Source organism: Lontra canadensis, unplaced genomic scaffold (assembly GCF_010015895.1).
Source record: "Lontra canadensis isolate GAN:19392208 unplaced genomic scaffold, GSC_riverotter_1.0 scaffold3, whole genome shotgun sequence".
NCBI lineage: Eukaryota > Metazoa > Chordata > Mammalia > Carnivora > Mustelidae > Lontra > Lontra canadensis.
Window position 1 is genome coordinate 24,035,240 of NW_022630997.1, and position 19,595 is coordinate 24,054,834.

Consider the following 19,595-nt stretch of genomic DNA (forward strand, 5'->3'; position numbering starts at 1 on the left):
TTTTGAAGAGATCCTAAACATCATATCCTTTTACTCACAAATATTTCAATATATGTCTCTAAAAGATAATGGCTATTTTAACAATGACAAAAATAACACTATCACTAATCTCCAATATCTAGTTTTCAAATTTCTAGTTGTTTCATAAAAATCTATAATTTTTAAAAGTTTATTTGGATTAGGGTCCACATAATGTTGAAATGTTAGTAATTGATAGGTCTTTAAATATCTTCTGGTTGGTAGGTATAGGTTCATCCTAGAATTTAGTTAATGAAGGATTAGAAGTTTATAGAACTGTATAGAAGTTTGCATAGCCCAGATTTTTCTGCGTGCATCCCAACAATGTAGTTTAACATATTCCTCTGACCTCTGTCACAATTTCCACAAATTGGTAGTTGGGGTGTTTTTGGACAAGAGTTTATAGGTGGTGGTGTGTTCTTCCATCAGGGGCGTATAAAGTCTAGTTGTCTCTCTATTTGTAGTGTCTCAACCATTGATTCTCAGTGCTTCGCCTCCCTAATTCTAATTCGGTTATTTCTCCTCCTATTTGAATAGTAGTTATTATAGGAAAGGCACCCTGACAAATGCTTGATTCATTCCCTTCATTTACAGTTTTCAAAATAATGAGTTGGTTCCCTAGCATCCTTGGATGATGACTCATTTGTTTGGACATTACAAATATTTGATGTTTCAGCCCACTTAGTCATTTAATATTCCCTAAGTTTTTCCAGGATGCTTTTACTGTCTTGTTTTTCTCCTTGCTAGGATATGTGTCTATGGAAAACTAGAAATTTACGGGAACCTAGAACTGGATTAATCAAGTGTACAGGTGCTTTATTAGGGCACTTGTGAGGTTTTCACTTCTAGTCCTGTCTCATAATTTGCATCCTGTACTTGTATGTACTAACCCAGGGGCAGGAGAATTGCCCTTTTTATAGGAACATTCATATGTGTCTCAAAAGGCCCTAGTCTCTTCCAGGATTTTTAAAAGATTGTTATAGCAGGAAGAAAGAACTTTTTTAGAAAAAAGGATTTATAATACATTCAATCCTTGAACAGTGTGGGAGTTGCACAGTCCTCTGTCTGAGCCAGCCAGGGGCCCCTCTTGTGTAACTTTTGACTTCCCAAAATCTTAACTACTAATAGCCTGTGTGGACCAGAAGCCTTACCAATAACATAAACAATCAGTTAACATGGATTTTATATATTCTATGTGTTGTATACTGTATTCTTAAAGTAAGCCAGAGAAAAGAGAATGTTGAAATCATAAGAGAAAGAAAGTACATTTATAGTATTTATTTAATTGTATTCATTTACACAGGTACTGTATTTATTGAAAAAAAGTCTGCATAGGAGTGGATCTATGAAGTTGTTCAAGGGTCAAATGTAATTTCAAGTAACTAGCTATAGATAATACTAATTTTTAGAATCTTGGGTTATCAGAGAACATTTAAGATTTTCATGGTTATTACTATCAACTTGATCCTTCCTTGAACACCTTATCAGACACAATTGAAGACAGCTTTATATTCTAAAACAGATTTCTAAAACTTCAAACTCAGTCTTTCCTACAATGTAAGGAATATATTCCTGGCTCCAGAATTTTCTAGGAAAATAAATTCAGTATTTGTATCTATTAGTACTGAGTTTATAAGTTTTTCTCTTTTTAATAGTGTTTAAAGTAGTTGTAGCAGTGAAAGTAGAAGATCGTATTTACTGAGCTTTGTAGTTTACAAAACCTTTTTCATCTCCATTTTCACTTTTCATCATCTTCATGACAATCCAGGTTAATATTTAATAGTTATTGTCTGACAGAGGCTATTCATTCAATCCTTGCAATCCCGTGAGTTTGGTTCTCTTATTATTCTTAGTTACAAATAAGGAAACTGGGGTCTAGTGAGGTTAAGAGACTTGCCTGTGTCTCGTGGCTGGGAGACAGAGGAGTCAGGGATTGAGCCCCAGCTCTTAACAACTGGGCATGTATCCATATTGCCCCTATTTTGCAGATCAAATAAATGACCCCTTGGAGATACTGAGAGACTTTTCCAAGGTTGCTTAATTGATACATGATGGAGTCAGGACAAGAAACCCTGAGTCTCCCATCTGCCAAGCCAGTGCTCTCTTCAGCCCAGAGTGGAAGTGTCCCAGTCAGCAACCTTGATGTCCTCAGTCCACTGCTGGAGCTCCCTGGAATGGTAACAGAGCCAGAAAGGTAGGAGTCAGGATTTTGGTAGCAGCATTTCCGTTTGATAGGAATGACCTCACTGAGTTAGCACCAAATTAGGACAGTATGTGTCTAGAGATTGAACTGCTTGGTATTTGGTATCCTAGCCATACTCACATTGTTCTCCACGAATGGATTCTTAGGTAGAGGAAAGTCGTCTAGACCATTTCCTGAGCTTTCTTCTCTACTCCAGTGCCATGGTTTCTGTGATATTCTCAGAAGCCAGGAGTCCCTCCTACAGTCCACAGCATAGTAGCAGTAGCTGCTGTTTATTGTGTGTTTATTTTGTTATACATCAAGTATTCTCTTGAATATGTTAACATTTTTACAGATTCGTTAGGCCATAAAAGAGATAAGTTCAAAAGCATTTGGCAGGTCATTCTCTACATAGTACTTAAAGATGCAGAGCGTTACAAATACAGTTTGAACATCTGATGTTTTTTTCTCCAGTTGCATTTTCCTCGCTGCTTCTGGGACATAACCACTATCTTAAGTTTGGTGACTGTCAGGTCTCATGTTTAAAAAAAAAAAAAAAAATCGCTTGTCCTGTATTTACCTAAAGGCTATATTAGTTTAGAGGTAAACTAAACTAATATAGTCTTTAGTTTTACAAAAATGGTATTTTATTCTGAATAATCTCTGCCACTTGTATTTTTCATTCACCATTATATTGTAAGTTGGTGAATGTACCTCTGGTGAGTTTTTAAATTTTCATTGCTGCTATTTGACAAATTGATTGTGTCACTGTTTATGTTTTCCTGTTAATGAAATAGTGCTGCTGTGAGCATTCTTGTACATGTGTCCTTGTGCACAGAGTTCTTTAGGGAGTTACCATGTCGTAGGGTATGTTCGTCCTCACATTTGGTACACCAGAAGTGGTGCTTATAGCAGTTGATTCAGTTCATACTTTCTCTTGCAGTGGCTGAGTTCTTGTTTCTGTGCATCCCTAAACCGCAGTTGCTGTCATCGGACTTTCATATTTTTGCTATTTATTGAATGTAAATATTATTCTTAAGCTTTTTTACACGATTTTTTTTTTTTTTTCTAATTTGGTATAAACCTACCAATGTCAGAATGGAGACTGAGCCTAAGGGGAGTAAAGTAATTTGCTTAAGGTCATGCAATGGAAGCTGGCTGAGGCTGGATGAGACGAGAGCTCTGTGAGCACCAAAGCCGGGCCTGTTTCTCTGCACTTCTCTGCCTAAGGGTCTTGCCACCAACTCTAGCAGAGCCCAGTTGATTTAAGGACTAATTACAGAGTTCTGTGCTTTATGTCCTGCTTGTCCTTTCATTTCCTTGTCTCACTGTTTCTTGAGAATTCCATCAGCTAGCCTTCCTTTTTTTAGTAAACTCTTTTAAAGGATTTGTTATAAAAGGATTAATAAATTTAACAGCGAGCCTGACTCTTTGGCCCATTTGTTTTTTTGATTTTTAAAATTATTATAGGCACACCTGGGTGGCTCAGTCTGTTAAGCATCTGCCTTTGGCTCAGGTAGTGATCTCAGGGTCCTGGGAAGGAGCCTGTGTTGTGCTCCCTGCTCAGTGGGGTGTCTGCTTCTTCCTCTCCCTCTTTGTGCACTCTCTCTCTCTCAAGTAAATAAATAAAAATTAAAAAAAAATTATTATTATAAAACTGTACCCATTTATTCCTAGTTTTATAGGTCTGAAGTCTGGCATGGCATGGCATGGAATTCTCTGCTCAGGGTATCACAAGGCTGAAACCAAGATATTGACTACATGAAATGCCCACCTGGGAAAAACATCTTCCAAGGTTATTCTTAACCATAGACAAAATTCAGTTCCTTTTAGCCATCAGACTGAGATCACCATTTCCATGCTGGCTGTCAACCAGGGGCTGCTCTGAGCTCCTAAATGTCACCTGTATTCCTTGCTACACGGTCCTGTAGCCGTGATGGTGTGCTGGTCAGTTCTTTCTTATTTTTTGAATCTTTGACTTCTTCCTCTGCCACTTGCCAAGAAAAATGCTTTGTATGTGTGTATTGATTTATTATTTAAAAATTTTTTTTGGTTGGCTCATCATACCTAGTATCCGTGTTTCTCTGTCAATGGATTGAGAGCTGACTATCCTGATCCCAAGATAGTTATAGTGGAGAACCCCTTCCTCTTTCTGATTCAGGTACCTCGGAGGACATGGAGCTGCCATGCTGGGCTGTGTTTCCAAGTGGACTGTAACTTCCTTCTGTCATTGTGTATCAGAAAAGATGAAAACATCTAGGCAGCAAAGACTATGTAGATTGATGGAAGAGTTACCTATTTATGGCTAAAAGCCACTTTTCAGAGCAGATGTGACTGAGCTTCTCTTCAGCAGTTTGGCCAGAGGTTAGATATAGGACCTCAGGTGAGCTAGATTGTTGTTGACAATGATTCCTTTGGGTCTTTGTTCCTTTTAACTTTGTGTTGTAAAGTATAGCAAGTATGCATAAGCCTGTGTGTGGTTCTGATCAGTTATTCTTGTTATTCTTACTTTTGTTGCTATTTGAAGAATCAAGTAAATGAATGTTCTGCTGTTATTTATATATGAATCACTGAATTTTCAAAAACTGAGCACACCGTGGAACGAGTGAAGAAACAGCATTACCTGCGCCTCCCTAGCCCTCTTTGTGCCCCTTTGTAGTCACTGTCCATCCCCTAAGGGTAACCTCTGTCTGACTTCTAGTAACCCAGGTTAGTTTTGCCTGTTTTTATGCTTTATATAAGTGAAATGAAAAACTGTGTATTCTTTTGTGTTTGACTTCTCTCACTGTACCTTGAGGTTGTGAACTTCGTTCATACTGTTGCATAGAAACCGTGGATTATTCATTCTCTTTGCTAGTCTAGTATTCTGTCGCAGTTCCTTTGCTCATTTTAATACAGCATCGTCAGTGTTTTGCCATAATCTGTGGTCTAGTGTGTTTGGTGTATGTTCCTACTTTCTATTTTTATTTATTTATTTATTTATTTATTTATTTATTTATTTATTTTAGAAAGAGAGTATGAGCATGTGAGCAGGTGCATGTGGGCACAGGGGGAGGGGCAGAGGCAGAGGGAAAGAAGCAAATTCCCTACCAAGCACAGAGCCACAACCCCAAGATTGTGACCAGAGCTGAAACCAAGAGTCAGATGCTCAGTTGACTGACCCACCCAGGTGCCCCATCTCTTATTTTTAAAATGGGCCTAAAAATAAAAGAATAGGGACTAGAATGGTAGGATGTTCAGGTGCATTGAAGTTAAAGTAGGATGTTCTAGAGCTGGCTAACCTGATGGAACTTTTATGTTCTAGATGGAGGGAGGCCATGATCTCGGTCTTCATAAGCTTTGATCTGAGGGCTGTTTTTTTAAACCGAGAATATTGACCTGATTGTGAGTAGGCAAATCAGAACACATTTAGACTAAAATTCTGGTTTTGATCTCACACTATGACATTTATAGTCTGTTGAAATAAAACTTAATTTCTCCAAACTTGAGTGTCCCGGTGTCATTTAGTTCACATATTATAGAAATCTGAGCTTCACAGTCTAAATGATTAAGGAAACTGTAATGACTAGTATCCTCTGGAATTGAGGCTTTTAGAATCTTCGGTTAGTAGAAAAGGAAGATACCATCAGTATGCAAGTTTTACCTTAATATGAGAGAACTTCAAATCATTACCCAGCAAAAAGTGCTTTTTCTTCTAGATACTTTTTTAAAAAGATCATATTTATTTATTTGTGAGAGAGAGCGAGCACAAGAAGGGGACAAGAGAGGAGAAGGGGACAAGAGCACAAGAGAGGGAGAAGCCGACTCTCCACGGAGCAGGGAGCCCAGTGTGGGACTGGGTTCCAGGACCCTGGGATTATGACCTGAGCTGAAGGCAGATTCTTAACTGACGGAGCCACCCAGGCACCCCTCTTCTGGATACTTTTAAGAGCACTTGAATCCCTCAGATAGAGTGAGGGGATATCTCAGGACCCCAAGTAGAGCAAATCTGGAATTGAATTTAAGTAATTTCTTAAGTAAGAAACTGAGAGGACTGGTTAAGAACCTGAAAACTTGACTAAAAAGCTACTGCTAGTGAATATTGAGTACATTTGATTGCTTTGTGACTAGAAAAAGTTCAATAAGCACATTGTTAGGCTGTTGCTTGCACACACTCTCCACTAGATCTGTGGATTCAAACATTGAGGCATGGCACCTTGGCTCAGGACTATGCAGTCGTACAGGGCTAAAGACTGGATCTAAGAGCGCCATCTGGTGGTTCTTTATAGATACCCACGTTAATGAAAGGGACTTCCAATGCCAGTTCAGCACAGCCATTATAATGGCCCAAGGAAAGAAAATATATAAAGAATGTTTTTTTTTAAGGATTTTATTTATTTATTTGACAAAGAGATAGCACAAGTAGGCAGAATGGCAAGCAGAGGGAGAAGCAGGCTCTCTGCTGAGCAGGGAGCCGATCCCAGGACCCTGGATGACCTGAGCTGAAGACAGACGCTTAACTGACTGAGCCACCCAGGTGCCCCAAGAATGTGTTCTGCCATAGTTTCATCTCTGCAGATGAAAGCAACCCATTTAGTAGTGTAAGAAGGAACAACAATTAAAGTTGTTATACAAGGATTTTAGGAGGTTTCTAGTCAAGATGCTATTTTGGGGGAGACTCCAATCACTAGAATTCTCCGAGTCCCTAAATGGCAGGATTTTTATTAGAAAGGTAGTACTTAGAGATTGTGACCATTTGCTTTTGACTTGCCTAGTTTACTGTAATTGAGTTATTACATTTTGTAAGAGATCTCTGTGGTTCATATATATGTATGCACATTGCTTGAGACTTATAAAAATAGCATTGCATCCTATTTTTGCCAGTCTAGATCAAATCCATGAGAATTCACATCACAAATTTAATGTTACAGCCAAGAATAGTACATTTCTTTCCACAAGTAACTTGGCAAGTTCCAAAAAGATCCCTCAGTGACTTTCTTCAATTAATTATGGAGCACATAGGGAATTGAAAATTAAAGTAAGTGTGAATGGAGGCCATGTAGATCTCATTTTGTCCTATAAGTGCTCATAATACCTACTATCTCATAGGGATTTTAAGGTGTATAATTTTCATAAAGCCCTTTAAGTTCCTAAGGGGACACTCTCTGTGGTTTAGAATGTTATTAATTTGTATTCTTCTTTCCTGTGTATCCAGCTTACATTCAGACATATTAACTAATCATTATGTGTGTTAGCTAGAACTCTGTTTTTTAAGTTTACTTTATAGCAATGTCCGTAACAATTCCATAACTTTAAAGTTCACATATTTTTCTTTTTCTAAAAAATGTTTTTCTTCCTTTTCAGGTAACAAATATACTTTAGAGACTAGACCAAACCAAGAAGGCATTGATGTAAGACAGGAGCTACTGAAATTCCATTCTACTTATTATTCATCCAACTTAATGGCTATTTGTGTGTTAGGTCGAGGTAAGAATCCTTAAAATTTTCCATAGAATTGGATAATCTTAGTTTTCCATTTGACTCTTTCAAAGTATTGGGAGAAGAATATACGGCCTTTTATCTACAGAGAGGCTTTTGAAAATGATATCCTTGTTGGAGAATATGTGGAGGGGAATTTTGTTTTTAACTCTGTATTCTAAATAGGAGTATAGATGCTTTAAAATGGAGACCTGAGAAAAATATACAGTAGGCACTGTATATAAAAAAATATAGTAGGTCCTATAAACATATAAAAGCAAAGAAAGGAAGTATAAACAGATTAATAGATTTGACCTTGTAGCAATTCAGAAAACTAGGAATAGGATTAAAAGGCAGGTGAAGGGTGGGGGGAATCAGATGATGGTACACTGGAAAAATGATTTGGAATATAAATAAAGGTTTAAAGGTTTGACTATTTATTTTCTTATTTTTTAGTTTTATTTTTTAAGTTTTTATTTTAACTCCAGTTAATATGCAATGTTATATTAGTTTCAGGTGTACAGTATACTAATTCAACAATTCTGTACATTACCCAGTGCTCCTCATGACAAAAGTGCGTTCCTTAATCCCCATCACCTATTCCATCCATCCCCCTCAACTTCCCCTCTGGTAACCATCAGTTTGTTCTTTGTCATTACAAGGCTGTTTCCTGATTTGTCTCTCTCCTTCCCCACCCCCTTGTTTTGTTTCTTAAATTCCACATAAGAATGAAATCATATAGTATTGGTCTTTCTCTGACTGACTTATTTCTCTTAGCATTATGCTGTCTAGCTCTGTCAGTGTTGTTGCAGATGGTAAGATTTCATTCTTTTTTATGGATGAGTAATATAATCCATTCTCTCTCTGTCTCTCTCTCTATATATCACATCTTTATTCATTCATTTATTCGTGGATACTTGGGTACTTCCACATAAAGGTTTGACTTTTTAAATGCAAATTAAATAAGACAATGTACTGTTTCCTCCTGTTAAATTACCATAATTTTGTTTTTGTTTTAAGTAATACTCATTATGGAGGAGGAGTGCCCTTTTTGTGTTGGTGATGGTGTATACAATTTATGCAGTTGTTCTAGACTTTCTGGAGAACAGATTAACAAGGTGTATCACCCTTAAAAAGTTTTTTACTTCTAGAAATGCAGTCTAAGGAAATAACCAGAGTTGTTCAAAAAGTGGATGTACTAGGATGTTTCTGTCAGTATAATATTAGTGAAAAGTTAGAAATGATCTGATTGTTCAACTAATGGAAGATAGGTTAAATAATGATGTTATAGCTATGTAATATGACATCTTATAGAAAACTGCATGTCTTCTCCCACTTTCTGTTCTCCTTCCTGCTTTATTTTTCTTTACAACATTTATTACTACCTGAAATATTAAATATTTATTTATCATTGTCCACCATACTAGAAAGTAATGTGCTTGAGAACAGAAGCTATTCTGTTCACTGCTTTGTCCGCAGTGCCTGAGTTAGTGCTTGACACATCATAGGCACATGGTAAATATATATTGAGTGAATAAATAATTTTATGACAGTGTTTCAATAACATGGAAAATATTCTTAATATGTCCAATAGAAAGCAAAAGCACTCTATAAAAACAATGTGCTATGTGGTCTCTTTGGGGATTTATAAAAACTTATTATAGACATATATAATATAGACATAAGACAAAATAAACATATACTAGAAATTTAATATGATATAGTAGTTGGGAATCATGCTCTAGACTCTTACAACTTGAGTTTGAATTCCAGATATACCACCTACTTAGCTGTGCGGCCTTGAGCTAACAGACTTTTCAGATCTCTGAACTCTAGTTTTTACATTTTTTAAATGGAGGTGTGCTACCTCACAAGCTGTTATTAGGTTTAATCAAGGTAACGCGGAAGTGTTTAGCATGGTGCCTGGCACAGAGCAAACGCTCCATAAACGGTAGCTGCTTTTAGCATCCCGTAATCCTGAGATTATGAACAACTTTTGTTTCCTTCTTTTTGCATTTGTTGTTCGTTTTCTACTTTTGGCAAATGTTACATTTGTAAGTAGAAAATAAACAACTATATATATTTTAAGTTGGTAATAGGAACCAGGATATAAAATGGGTCCAAGGAGTGAAGGCAATAAAATAAAAGGAGTCTTTGTAACTCTGTGTGCTTGCTAACAGTAGCTAGTTCTAGAGTGTTAAGTAACCCTGGGTATTTAGAGCCTAGTCCTGGGAATATTTTTATCTGTGTTGTGTTGAAATAAAAAACACTTGATTTCAGTAAGCACTTACTGGGCAAGTGATAATGACAACAGATGAATCATCCAGGAGGCCTGCCTTCCTTGTTCCCTGTTTATTGGAAGTGACAGAGCAAGTGTCTAAAAGAAACAGATGTTTCAGTTTCCTGATTGGATACACACCACTCTCCTAGTAGGACTGACCTGTGCTCAGTTCAGTGGACTTGATGAGGGCCTGGGAGAGGTGTCCTTGCAGCACAAGAGGTGTGAGGAGGAAACAGGAAGTCTCAGGTTTAATAGAAAATCTGCTCCTTCTTCTAGGATGAGGGGGAGAGAAAGAGTAAGCATGTGGAAGGATCTCTGTCACAAAGGGACAAAAAGGTTTTTCTCTGTTCTCCCACGGGACCATCCCTCTAGTCGTGACAGCACTAATTACCTGGAAACTTGGCAAATAGGTAACTGTCAAGTACAGACCCTGGGATTGCCAAATCCTCATGATGTCACGATGAAAGGGACTTGCTTCCGTGATGTCCTGTAGCGCACTGCAGAGGGGAAAAGACAGACTGCAGTATCATAGAGCTGCTTTACCTTTAAAAAACTACACTGTGAACTTAATGCTTTCAGGGTAGAAATACTCGAAAGGCTCACCTGGGAGAACCTTGCTCTAAAGAGCCTCGCTCTTGCCAGCCCCTCAGGCTGGTAAAGCTTTGTGGACTGCCCACCTTGTTTCAAGTCACATGTTCCATCTGTGCATAAAGATACGCCTGCCGTCTCTTGCTCCAGATACACTTACTCCATTCCTGAGCTTCCTTGTCATATAACGAGCAGCTACTGGTCCGCCTTGTATTGGGTTCTGGACATTTTGAGGTCCTGTGTACATGTCAGAAAAAATAGAAGTAAAAATATGTACGTTTAATACGTGAAGTACAAATGCTCATATTCATAGGCCTAAAGGAGAATTTCATACTATATAAAGGCAGATCTCAAGTAGTGATTAAGTGCTCTCTTAAAAAGTTCAAAATGGGTTACAGAATACTGAGGGAAATTTCTTACTTGATCCAAATGCTTCCTGACAGTAACAGGTAATTTGAATGTTTATACCATATATAAATACCCTATTCTTGAGGAGACAGAATCAGGGTGAGTGATTTTGGGCACCTCGCCGGCTCAGTCAGAGCATGTCACTCTTGATCTCAGGTTCCATGAGTTCAAGCCCCATGTTGGACATAGAGATTACTTAAAAAGAAAAACAATAGCAACAACAAAAAAACAGTCCTTTTTCCACTTTTTAATTTTTTGAATGATGGAAATATGTATACACAGAAAAAAATTTACTCCACGTGGAAAGATACAAACTAGAAATCAAGTTTTTCTCTTTTCTCCCATCCTGTGATAATAGTGCCCTCTCCTCAAAAATCTCACCTTAGGGGCGCCTGGGTGGCTCAGTTGGTTAAGCAACTGCCTTAGGCTCAGGTCATGATCCCGGAGTCCTGGGATCGAGTCCCATATCGGGCTCCCAGCTCCATAGGGAGTCTGCTTCTCCCTCTGACCTCCCCTCTCATGCTCTCTCTCTCTGTCTCTCAAATAAGTAAATTTTTAAAAAGAACCTTAAAAAAAAAATTCTAAAAAAAAACAAAAACAAAAACTCACCTTAAGTCATTTTTTGTTATACTTCGAAAAGTGGGATTTTGTTAATATACTCACACGTAAGTATGCCTGTTAAAAAAATTGAGATTGCCTGCCATTTTCACTTCATAGAGCTTTAAGATATTTTTGTATCAGCACATAGAGATCTCTCCCTTATTAATGACTGCATAAAATTCTAGTGTATAGACATTTAATAATATTCACATACTCATAGATATTTAGGTCATCTCTAGTTTTTGTTATAAAAAAATGCTGCAGTGAACATATCATACATCTTTATAAACTTTTCAAGTATAACTCTTTATAAAAGAATATAGGTAGGTGATAACATAGAATAACTTCAAGTGGCCATTTCATTCTAACAGTAATCACAAGCCTTTGAATGAGTTTGGCACATTATGATACAGAACCATATAATGTTAGACCTTGGAAGAGACGTGTGATCATCTCCCCCAGTGTTCTCATTTTACAGAGCCTGAAGTGGTTAACCAGGGTTGTCCAGGTAGTCAGTTGATATGGTTGGTGAAGCCAGGGTTAGGATCCAAGTCGTCTCATCTCCCCACCCAGGACTCTTCACTATTTTGTACTCTTTTCCCACAGAATCACTCACAAGTTCTAATATTTGACTTTTAACAATGGGCTTAGACTGTGTCTGTTTATAAAGTATATGTTATCATCCACCAGCTGATGGTTTCGTATGTGCCTGTTGGCAGTTGTAGATCAATTAGTTTTCCAAATGCAGCCAACTCTTCTTTTACTGTTTTAATACACGTTTTAAATTTATTGCAAGACAACATTTGTAAAACAGTTTTTAAACCGTAAAGAGCTAGACATGTGTGAGGTATAGTTACCGGTATGGCTTGGCTTTAGAAGTTGCACAGGCCCTGACGGGATTGAGCAGAGTGCTTCAATTTCATCAGATGCAGCTTTAAAAAAATCATAGGTTTTCTTTATAATAGTCTGGAGGTTTTTCAGGAGATCCTAAGGTTTTGTTTAGCTTTACTGAGATTTGATTGACATGTAACATTGGATAAGTTTAAGGTATACAATATAGTGATTTTATATATGTATAAAAGATCCTAAGGTTTTAAGTACTGCCTGTCATGTTACAAGTAGTTTAAGTTCTGTTTTCATTATTTTCTTACAGAATCTTTAGACGACCTAACTGATCTGGTGGTAAAGTTATTTTCTGAAGTTGAGAACAAAAATGTCCCACTGCCAGAATTTCCTGAACACCCTTTCCAGGAAGAACATCTTAAAGTAAGTGCATGTATTTCTGTTATTTTTTCCTTTTTTAATTCAGGGTCATAATATATGCCAGTTTACCAAAGAGTAGATGAAAAATTTTGGAAGTTTTATTTATACAGGTTTTTTTCAATCCTTTTTTTTTTTTTAAGGATTTAATTAATCTATTTTGAGAGAGAGAGAAAATGAGTGGTGGGGAGAGGCAGACAGGGAGAGAGAGAGAGAAGCAGACTCCCCACTGAGCAGAAAGACCAATGTGGGGTTCGATCCCAGGACCCAGAGACCATGACCCGAGTTGAAGGCAGACACCCAACTGACTGAACCACCCAGGCCCCCGTGTTTATACAGTTTTTAATATTTGTTTGGATAGTTAAATCAGTTTCACATTTATTAGGGATATGTATCACCAAAGAGATATTGATATATATCTGATCTTTGCATACTAAAAGTAGTTTTGGTAGTTAGAGCCTTGCTAAACTGTAGAAGCTCTTCTCCAGTGCCAGAAGGCAAGCATATTGAGCCACACGGCCAAGGGGACCAGACATGGGCTGTACACCAACTGTAATGAAAGTCCATTTAGGAAGAGCCCAAGGCAATTACTGTTTGTGGTCAGTACAGTTTTCTCTGGGGCAATTGATTCTCTTGAATTTGGGATTTTTCCATGAAAATCTGTATTCTTCATAGTTCATAAATATTTTATTCAGTAGGAGTTGATATAGCTAATCTTCCTTGATTTTTTTTTCCAGCAACTTTACAAAATAGTACCCATTAAGGACATTAGGAATCTTTACGTGACATTTCCCATACCTGACCTTCAGAAATACTACAAATCAAATCCTGGCCATTATCTTGGTCATCTCATTGGTCATGAAGGTCCTGGAAGTCTGTTATCAGAACTTAAATCAAAAGGTAAGTCTTGGAGGAGGAGTCAAGATGGTGGAGAAGTAGCAGACTGAGACTATTTCAGGTAGCGGGAGATCAGCTAGATAGCTTATCTAAAGATTGCAAACACCTACAAATCCAACGGGAGATCGAAGAGAAGAAGAACAGCAATTCTAGAAACAGAAAATCAACCACTTTCTGAAAGCATATTTTCCTGGGGTTGTTGCCACCCTTTTAGTATTTTATTGCTCCTTCATATACTCTTATCTGGACAAAATGACAAGGCGGGAAAATTCACCACAAAAAAAAAGAACAAGAGGCAGTACCAAAGGCTAGGGACCTAATCAATACAGACATTGGTAATATGTCAGATCTAGAGTTCAGAATGACGATTCTCAAGGTTCTAGCCGGGCTCGAAAAAGGCATGGAAGATATTAGAGAAACCCTCTCGGGAGATATAAAAGCCCTTTCTGGAGAAATAAAAGAATTAAAATCTAACCAAGTTGAAATAAAAAAAGCTATTAATGAGATGCAATAAAAAATGGAGGCTCTCACTGCTAGGATAAATGAGGCAGAAGAAAGAATTAGCGATATAGAAGACCAAATGACAGAGAATAAAGAAGCTGAGCAAAAGAGGGACAAACAGCTACTGGACCACGAGGGCAGAATTCGAGAGATAAGTGACACCATAAGACGAAACAACATTAGAGTAATTGGGATTCCAGAAGAAGAAGAAAGAGAGAGGGGAGCAGAGAGTATATTGGAGAGAATTATTGGAGAGAATTTCCCCAATATGGCAAAGGGAACAAGCATCAAAATCCAGGAGGTTCAGAGAACCCCCACCTCAAAATCAATAAGAATGGGTCCACACCCTGTCACCTAATAGTAAAATTTACAAGTCTTAGTGACAGAAAATCCTGAAAGCAGCCTGGGAAAAGAAGTCTGTAACATACAATGATAAAAATATTAGATTGGCAGCAGATTTATCCACAGAGACCTGGCAGGCCAGAAAGAGCTGGCATGATATATTCAGAGCACTAAACGAGAAAAACATGCAGCCAAGAATACTATATCCAGCTAGGCTATCATTGAAAATAGAAGGAGAGATTAAAAGCTTCCAGGACAAACAAAAACTGAAAGAATTTGCAAACACCAAACCAGCTCTACAGGAAATATTGAAAGGGGTCCTCTAAGCAAAGAGAGACCCTAAAAGTAGTAGATCAGAAAGGAACAGAGATAATATACAATAACAGTCACCTTACAGGCAATACAATGGCATTAAATTCATATCTCTCAATAGTTACCCTGAATGTTAACGGGCTAAATGCCCTAATCAAAAGACACAGGGTATCAGAATGGATAAAAAAACAAAACCCATCTATATGTTGCCTACAAGAAACTCATTTTAAACCCGAAGACACCTCCAGATTTAAAGTGAGGGGGTGGAAAAGAATTTACCATGCTAATGAACATCAGAAGAAAGCAGGAGTGGCAATCCTTATATCAGATCAATTAGATTTTAAGCCAAAGACTATAGTAAGAGATGAGGAAGGACACTATATCATACTCAAAGGGTCTGTCCAACAAGAAGATCTAACAATTTTAAATATCTATGCCCCTAACATGGGAGCAGCCAACTATATAAACCAATTAATAACAAAATCAAAGAAACACAACAATAATACAATAATAGTAGGGGACTTTAACACTCCCCTCACTGAAATGGACAGATCATCCAAGCAAAAGATCAACAAGGAAATAAAGGCCTTAAATGACACACTGGACCAGATGGACATCACAGATATATTCAGAACATTTCATCCCAAAGCAACAGAATACACATTCTTCTCTAGTGCACATGGAACATACTCCAGAATAGATCACATCCTTGGTTCTAAATCAGGTCTCAACCGGTATCAAAAGATTGGGATCATTCCCTGCATATTTTCAGACCACAATGTTCTGAAGGTAGAACTCAATCACGAGAGGAAATTTGGAAAGAACCCAAATAAATGGAGACTAAACAGCATCCTTCTAAAGAATGAATGGGTCAACCAGGAAATTAAAGAAGAATTGAAAAAAGTCATGGAAACAAATGATATGAAAACACAACGGTTCAAAATCTGTGGGACACAACAAAGGCAGTCCTGAGAGGAAAATATATAGCGGTACAAGCCTTTCTCAAGAAACAAGAAAGGTCTCAGGTACACAACCTAACCCTACACCTAAAGGAGCTGGAGAAAGAACAAGAAAGAAACCCTAAACCCAGCAGCAGAAGAGAAATCATAAAGATCAGAGCAGAAATCAATGAAATAGAAACCAAAAAAACAATAGAACAAATCAATGAAACTAGGAGCTGGTTCTTTGAAAGAATTAATAAGATTGATAAACCCCTGGCCAGACTTATCAAAAAGAAAAGAGAAAGGACCCAAATAAATAGAATCATGAATGAAAGAGGAGAGATCACAACTAACACCAAAGAAATACAGACAATTATAAGAACATACTATGAGCAACTCTACGCCAACAAATTTGACAATCTGGAAGAGATGGATGCATTCCTAGAGACATATAAACTGCCACATCTGAACCAGGAAGAAATAGAAAGCCTGAACAGACCCATAACCAGTAAGGAGATTGAAACAGTCATCCAAAATCTCCAAACAAACAAAAGCCCAGGGCCAGACGGCTTCCCAGGGGAATTCTACCAAACATTTAAAGAAGAACTAATTCCTATCCTCCTGAAACTGTTCCAAAAAATAGAAATGGAAGGAAAACTTCCAAACTCATTTTATGAGGCCAGCATCACCTTGATCCCAAAACCAGACAAGGATCCCATCAAAAAAGAGAACTACAGACCAATATCCTTGATGAACACAGATGCAAAAATTCTCACCAAAATACTAGCCAGTAGGATTCAACAGTACATTAAAAGGATTATTCACCACGACCAAGTGGGATTTATTCCAGGGCTGCAGGGTTGGTTCAACATCTGCAAATCAATCAGTGTGATACAACACATTAATAAAAGAAAGAACAAGAACCATATGATACTCTCCATAGATGCTGAAAAAGCATTTGACAAAGTACAGCATCCCTTCCTGATCAAAACTCTTCAAAGTGTAGGGATAGAGGGCACATACCTCAATATTATCAAAGTCATCTATGAAAAACCCACCGCAAATATCATTCTCAATGGAGAAAATCTGAAAGCTTTTCCGCTAAGGTCAGGAACACGGCAGGGATGTCCGTTATCACCACTGCTATTCAACATAGTACTAGAAGTCCTAACCTCAGCAATCAGACAACAAAAGGAAATTAAAGGCATCCAAATCGGCAAAGAAGTCGTCAAACTATCACTCTTCGCAGATGATATGATGCTATATGTGGAAAACCCAAAAGACTCCACTCCAAAACTGCTAGAACTTGTACAGGAATTTAGTAAAGTGTCAGGATATAAAATCAATGCACAGAAATCAGTTGCATTTCTCTACACCAACAACAAGACAAAAGAAAGAGAAATTAGGGAGTCAATCCCATTTACAATTGCACCCAAAACTATAAGATACCTAGGAATAAACCTAACCAAAGAGACTAAGAATCTATACACAGAAAACTATAAAGTACTCATGAAAGAAATTGAGGAAGACACAAAGAAATGGAAAAATGTTCCATGCTTCTGGATTCGAAGAATAAATATTGTGAAAATGTCTATGCTACCTAAAGCAATCTATACATTTAATGCAATTCCTATCAAAGTACCATCCATTTTTTTCAAAGAAATGGAACAAATAATCCTAAAATTTATAGGGAACCAGAAAAGACCTTGAATAGCCAAAGGAATATTGAAAAAGAAAGCCAAAGTTGGTGGCATCACAATTCCGGACTTCAAGCTCTATTACAAAGCTGTCATCATCAAGTCAGCATGGTACTGGCACAAAAACAGACACATCGATCAATGGAACAGAATAGAGAGCCCAGAAATAGACCCTGAACTCTATGGTCAACTAATCTTCGACAAAGCAGGAAAGAATGTCCAATGGAAAAAAGACAGCCTCTTCAATAAATGGTGTTGGGAAAATTGGACAGCCACATGCAGAAAAATGAAATTGGATCATTTCCTTACACCACACACGAAAATAGACTCAAAATGGATGAAGGACCTCAATGTGAGAAAGGAATCCATCAAAATCCTTGAGGAGAACACAGGCAGCAACCTCTTCGACCTCAGCCGCAGCAACATCTTCCTAGGAACATCGCCAAAGGCAAGGGAAGCAAGGGCAAAAATGAACTATTGGGATTTTATCAAGATCAAAAGCTTTTGCACAGCAAAGGAAACAGTTAACAAAACCAAAAGACAGCTGAAAGAATGGGAGAAGATATTTGCAAACGACATATCAGATAAAGGGCTAGTGTCCAAAATCTATAAAGAACTTAGCAAACTCAACACCCAAAGAACAAATAATCCAATCAAGAAATGGGCAGAAGACATGAACAGACATTTCTGCAAAGAAGACATCCAGATGGCCAACAGACACATGAAAAAGTGCTCCATATCACTCGGCATCAGGGAAATACAAATCAAAACCACAATGAGATACCACCTCATACCAGTCAGAATGGCTAAAATTAACAAGTCAGGAAATGACAGATGCTGGTGAGGATGCGGAGGAAGGGGAACCCTCCTACACTGTTGGTGGGAATGCAAGCTGGTGCAACCACTCTGGAAAACAGCATGGAGGTTCCTCAAAATGTTGAAAATAGAACTACCCTATGACCCAGCAAGTGCACTGCTGGGTATTTACCCTAAAGATACAAACGTAGTGATCCGAAGGGGCACGTGCACCCGAATGTTTATAGCAGTAATGTCTACAATAGTCAAACTATGGAAAGAACTTAGATGTCCATCAATAGACGAATGGATAAAGAAGATGTGGTATATGTACAAAATGGAATACTATGCAGCCATCAAAAGAAATGAAATCTTGCCATTTGCGACGACGTGGATGGAACTAGAGGGTATCATGCTTAGCGAAATAAGTCAATCGGAGAAAGACAACTATCATATGATCTCCCTGATATGAGGGAGAGGAGATGCAACATGGCGGGTTAAGGGGGTAGGAGAAGAGTAAATGAAAGAAGATGGGATTGGGAGGGAGACAAACCATAAGTGACTCTTAATCTCACAAAACAAACTGAGGGTTGATGGGGGAGGGGGTTGGGAGAGGGGAGTAGGGTTATGGACATTGGGGAGGGTATGTGCTATGGTGAGTGCTGTGAAGTGTGTAAACCTGGCTATTCACAGACCTGTACCCCTGGGGATAAAAATATATGTTTATAAAAAATAAAATTTAAATTAAAAAAAAAAAAAGGTAAGTCTTTGGGTACCAGCTTCTGAGGGTAGTACCACACATCCTTTTACTCTGGCTCTCATTTTCTCCTAGATTTTTTTGTGTGAAGGAACATATTTGGATGAGACAGTTTTGGGTTTATGGAAGAGTGAGTTGGTGGTTGTTAGTGTGCTTTTGATCTTTTGCTCTGGGTTCTCCCCCTACCGCCATAATTTGTTTTACTCTTCAGTATTGTGCAGCGAGGTTTAGATTTTTCAAGAGATTGTGCTACATGTTTTAAATAACAGGTTCAAAAGTAAAAGCTCACGTTGGTATTCTTTCTCATCTCTGTGGAATAACAGTACACATTATTTATTTGCCTGCTCTTACCCATCAGACCAGAGGTTGTATAAGGATCTAGTTAGTAGGTGATTTCCAACGCCCCTCTCAGCTCAGGCTCTTCTTTCATGACTTGAAGAGTCCTGAGGAAACCTCCCAACCCGAAAAAATCCCTTCAGTCTTCCACAGTGTCTGAAATAGTTTTTCTGAACCAATTTTTTCTGCTCTTTTGTGCAAATGGCCCATTGCAATATCTTGA

At 37.9% G+C, this 19,595-nt stretch overlaps 1 protein-coding gene across 5 annotated transcripts in view; it reads left to right on the plus strand.

Moving 5' to 3' along the window:
* Positions 1-19,595, plus strand: part of IDE (insulin degrading enzyme) — a 116,429-nt gene that overhangs the window by 48,573 nt on the left and 48,261 nt on the right. For 4 of the 5 annotated variants that reach the window (XM_032836381.1, XM_032836371.1, XM_032836389.1 and 1 more), the window contains exons 5-7: positions 7,544-7,666; positions 12,688-12,800; positions 13,532-13,694. In XM_032836381.1, the coding sequence (XP_032692272.1) occupies positions 7,544-7,666; positions 12,688-12,800; positions 13,532-13,694 (399 nt within the window). Of the gene's footprint in view, positions 1-2,101; positions 2,213-7,543; positions 7,667-12,687; positions 12,801-13,531; positions 13,695-19,595 lie in introns of those variants that run through there. The other variant, XM_032836405.1, reaches the window with a different exon arrangement.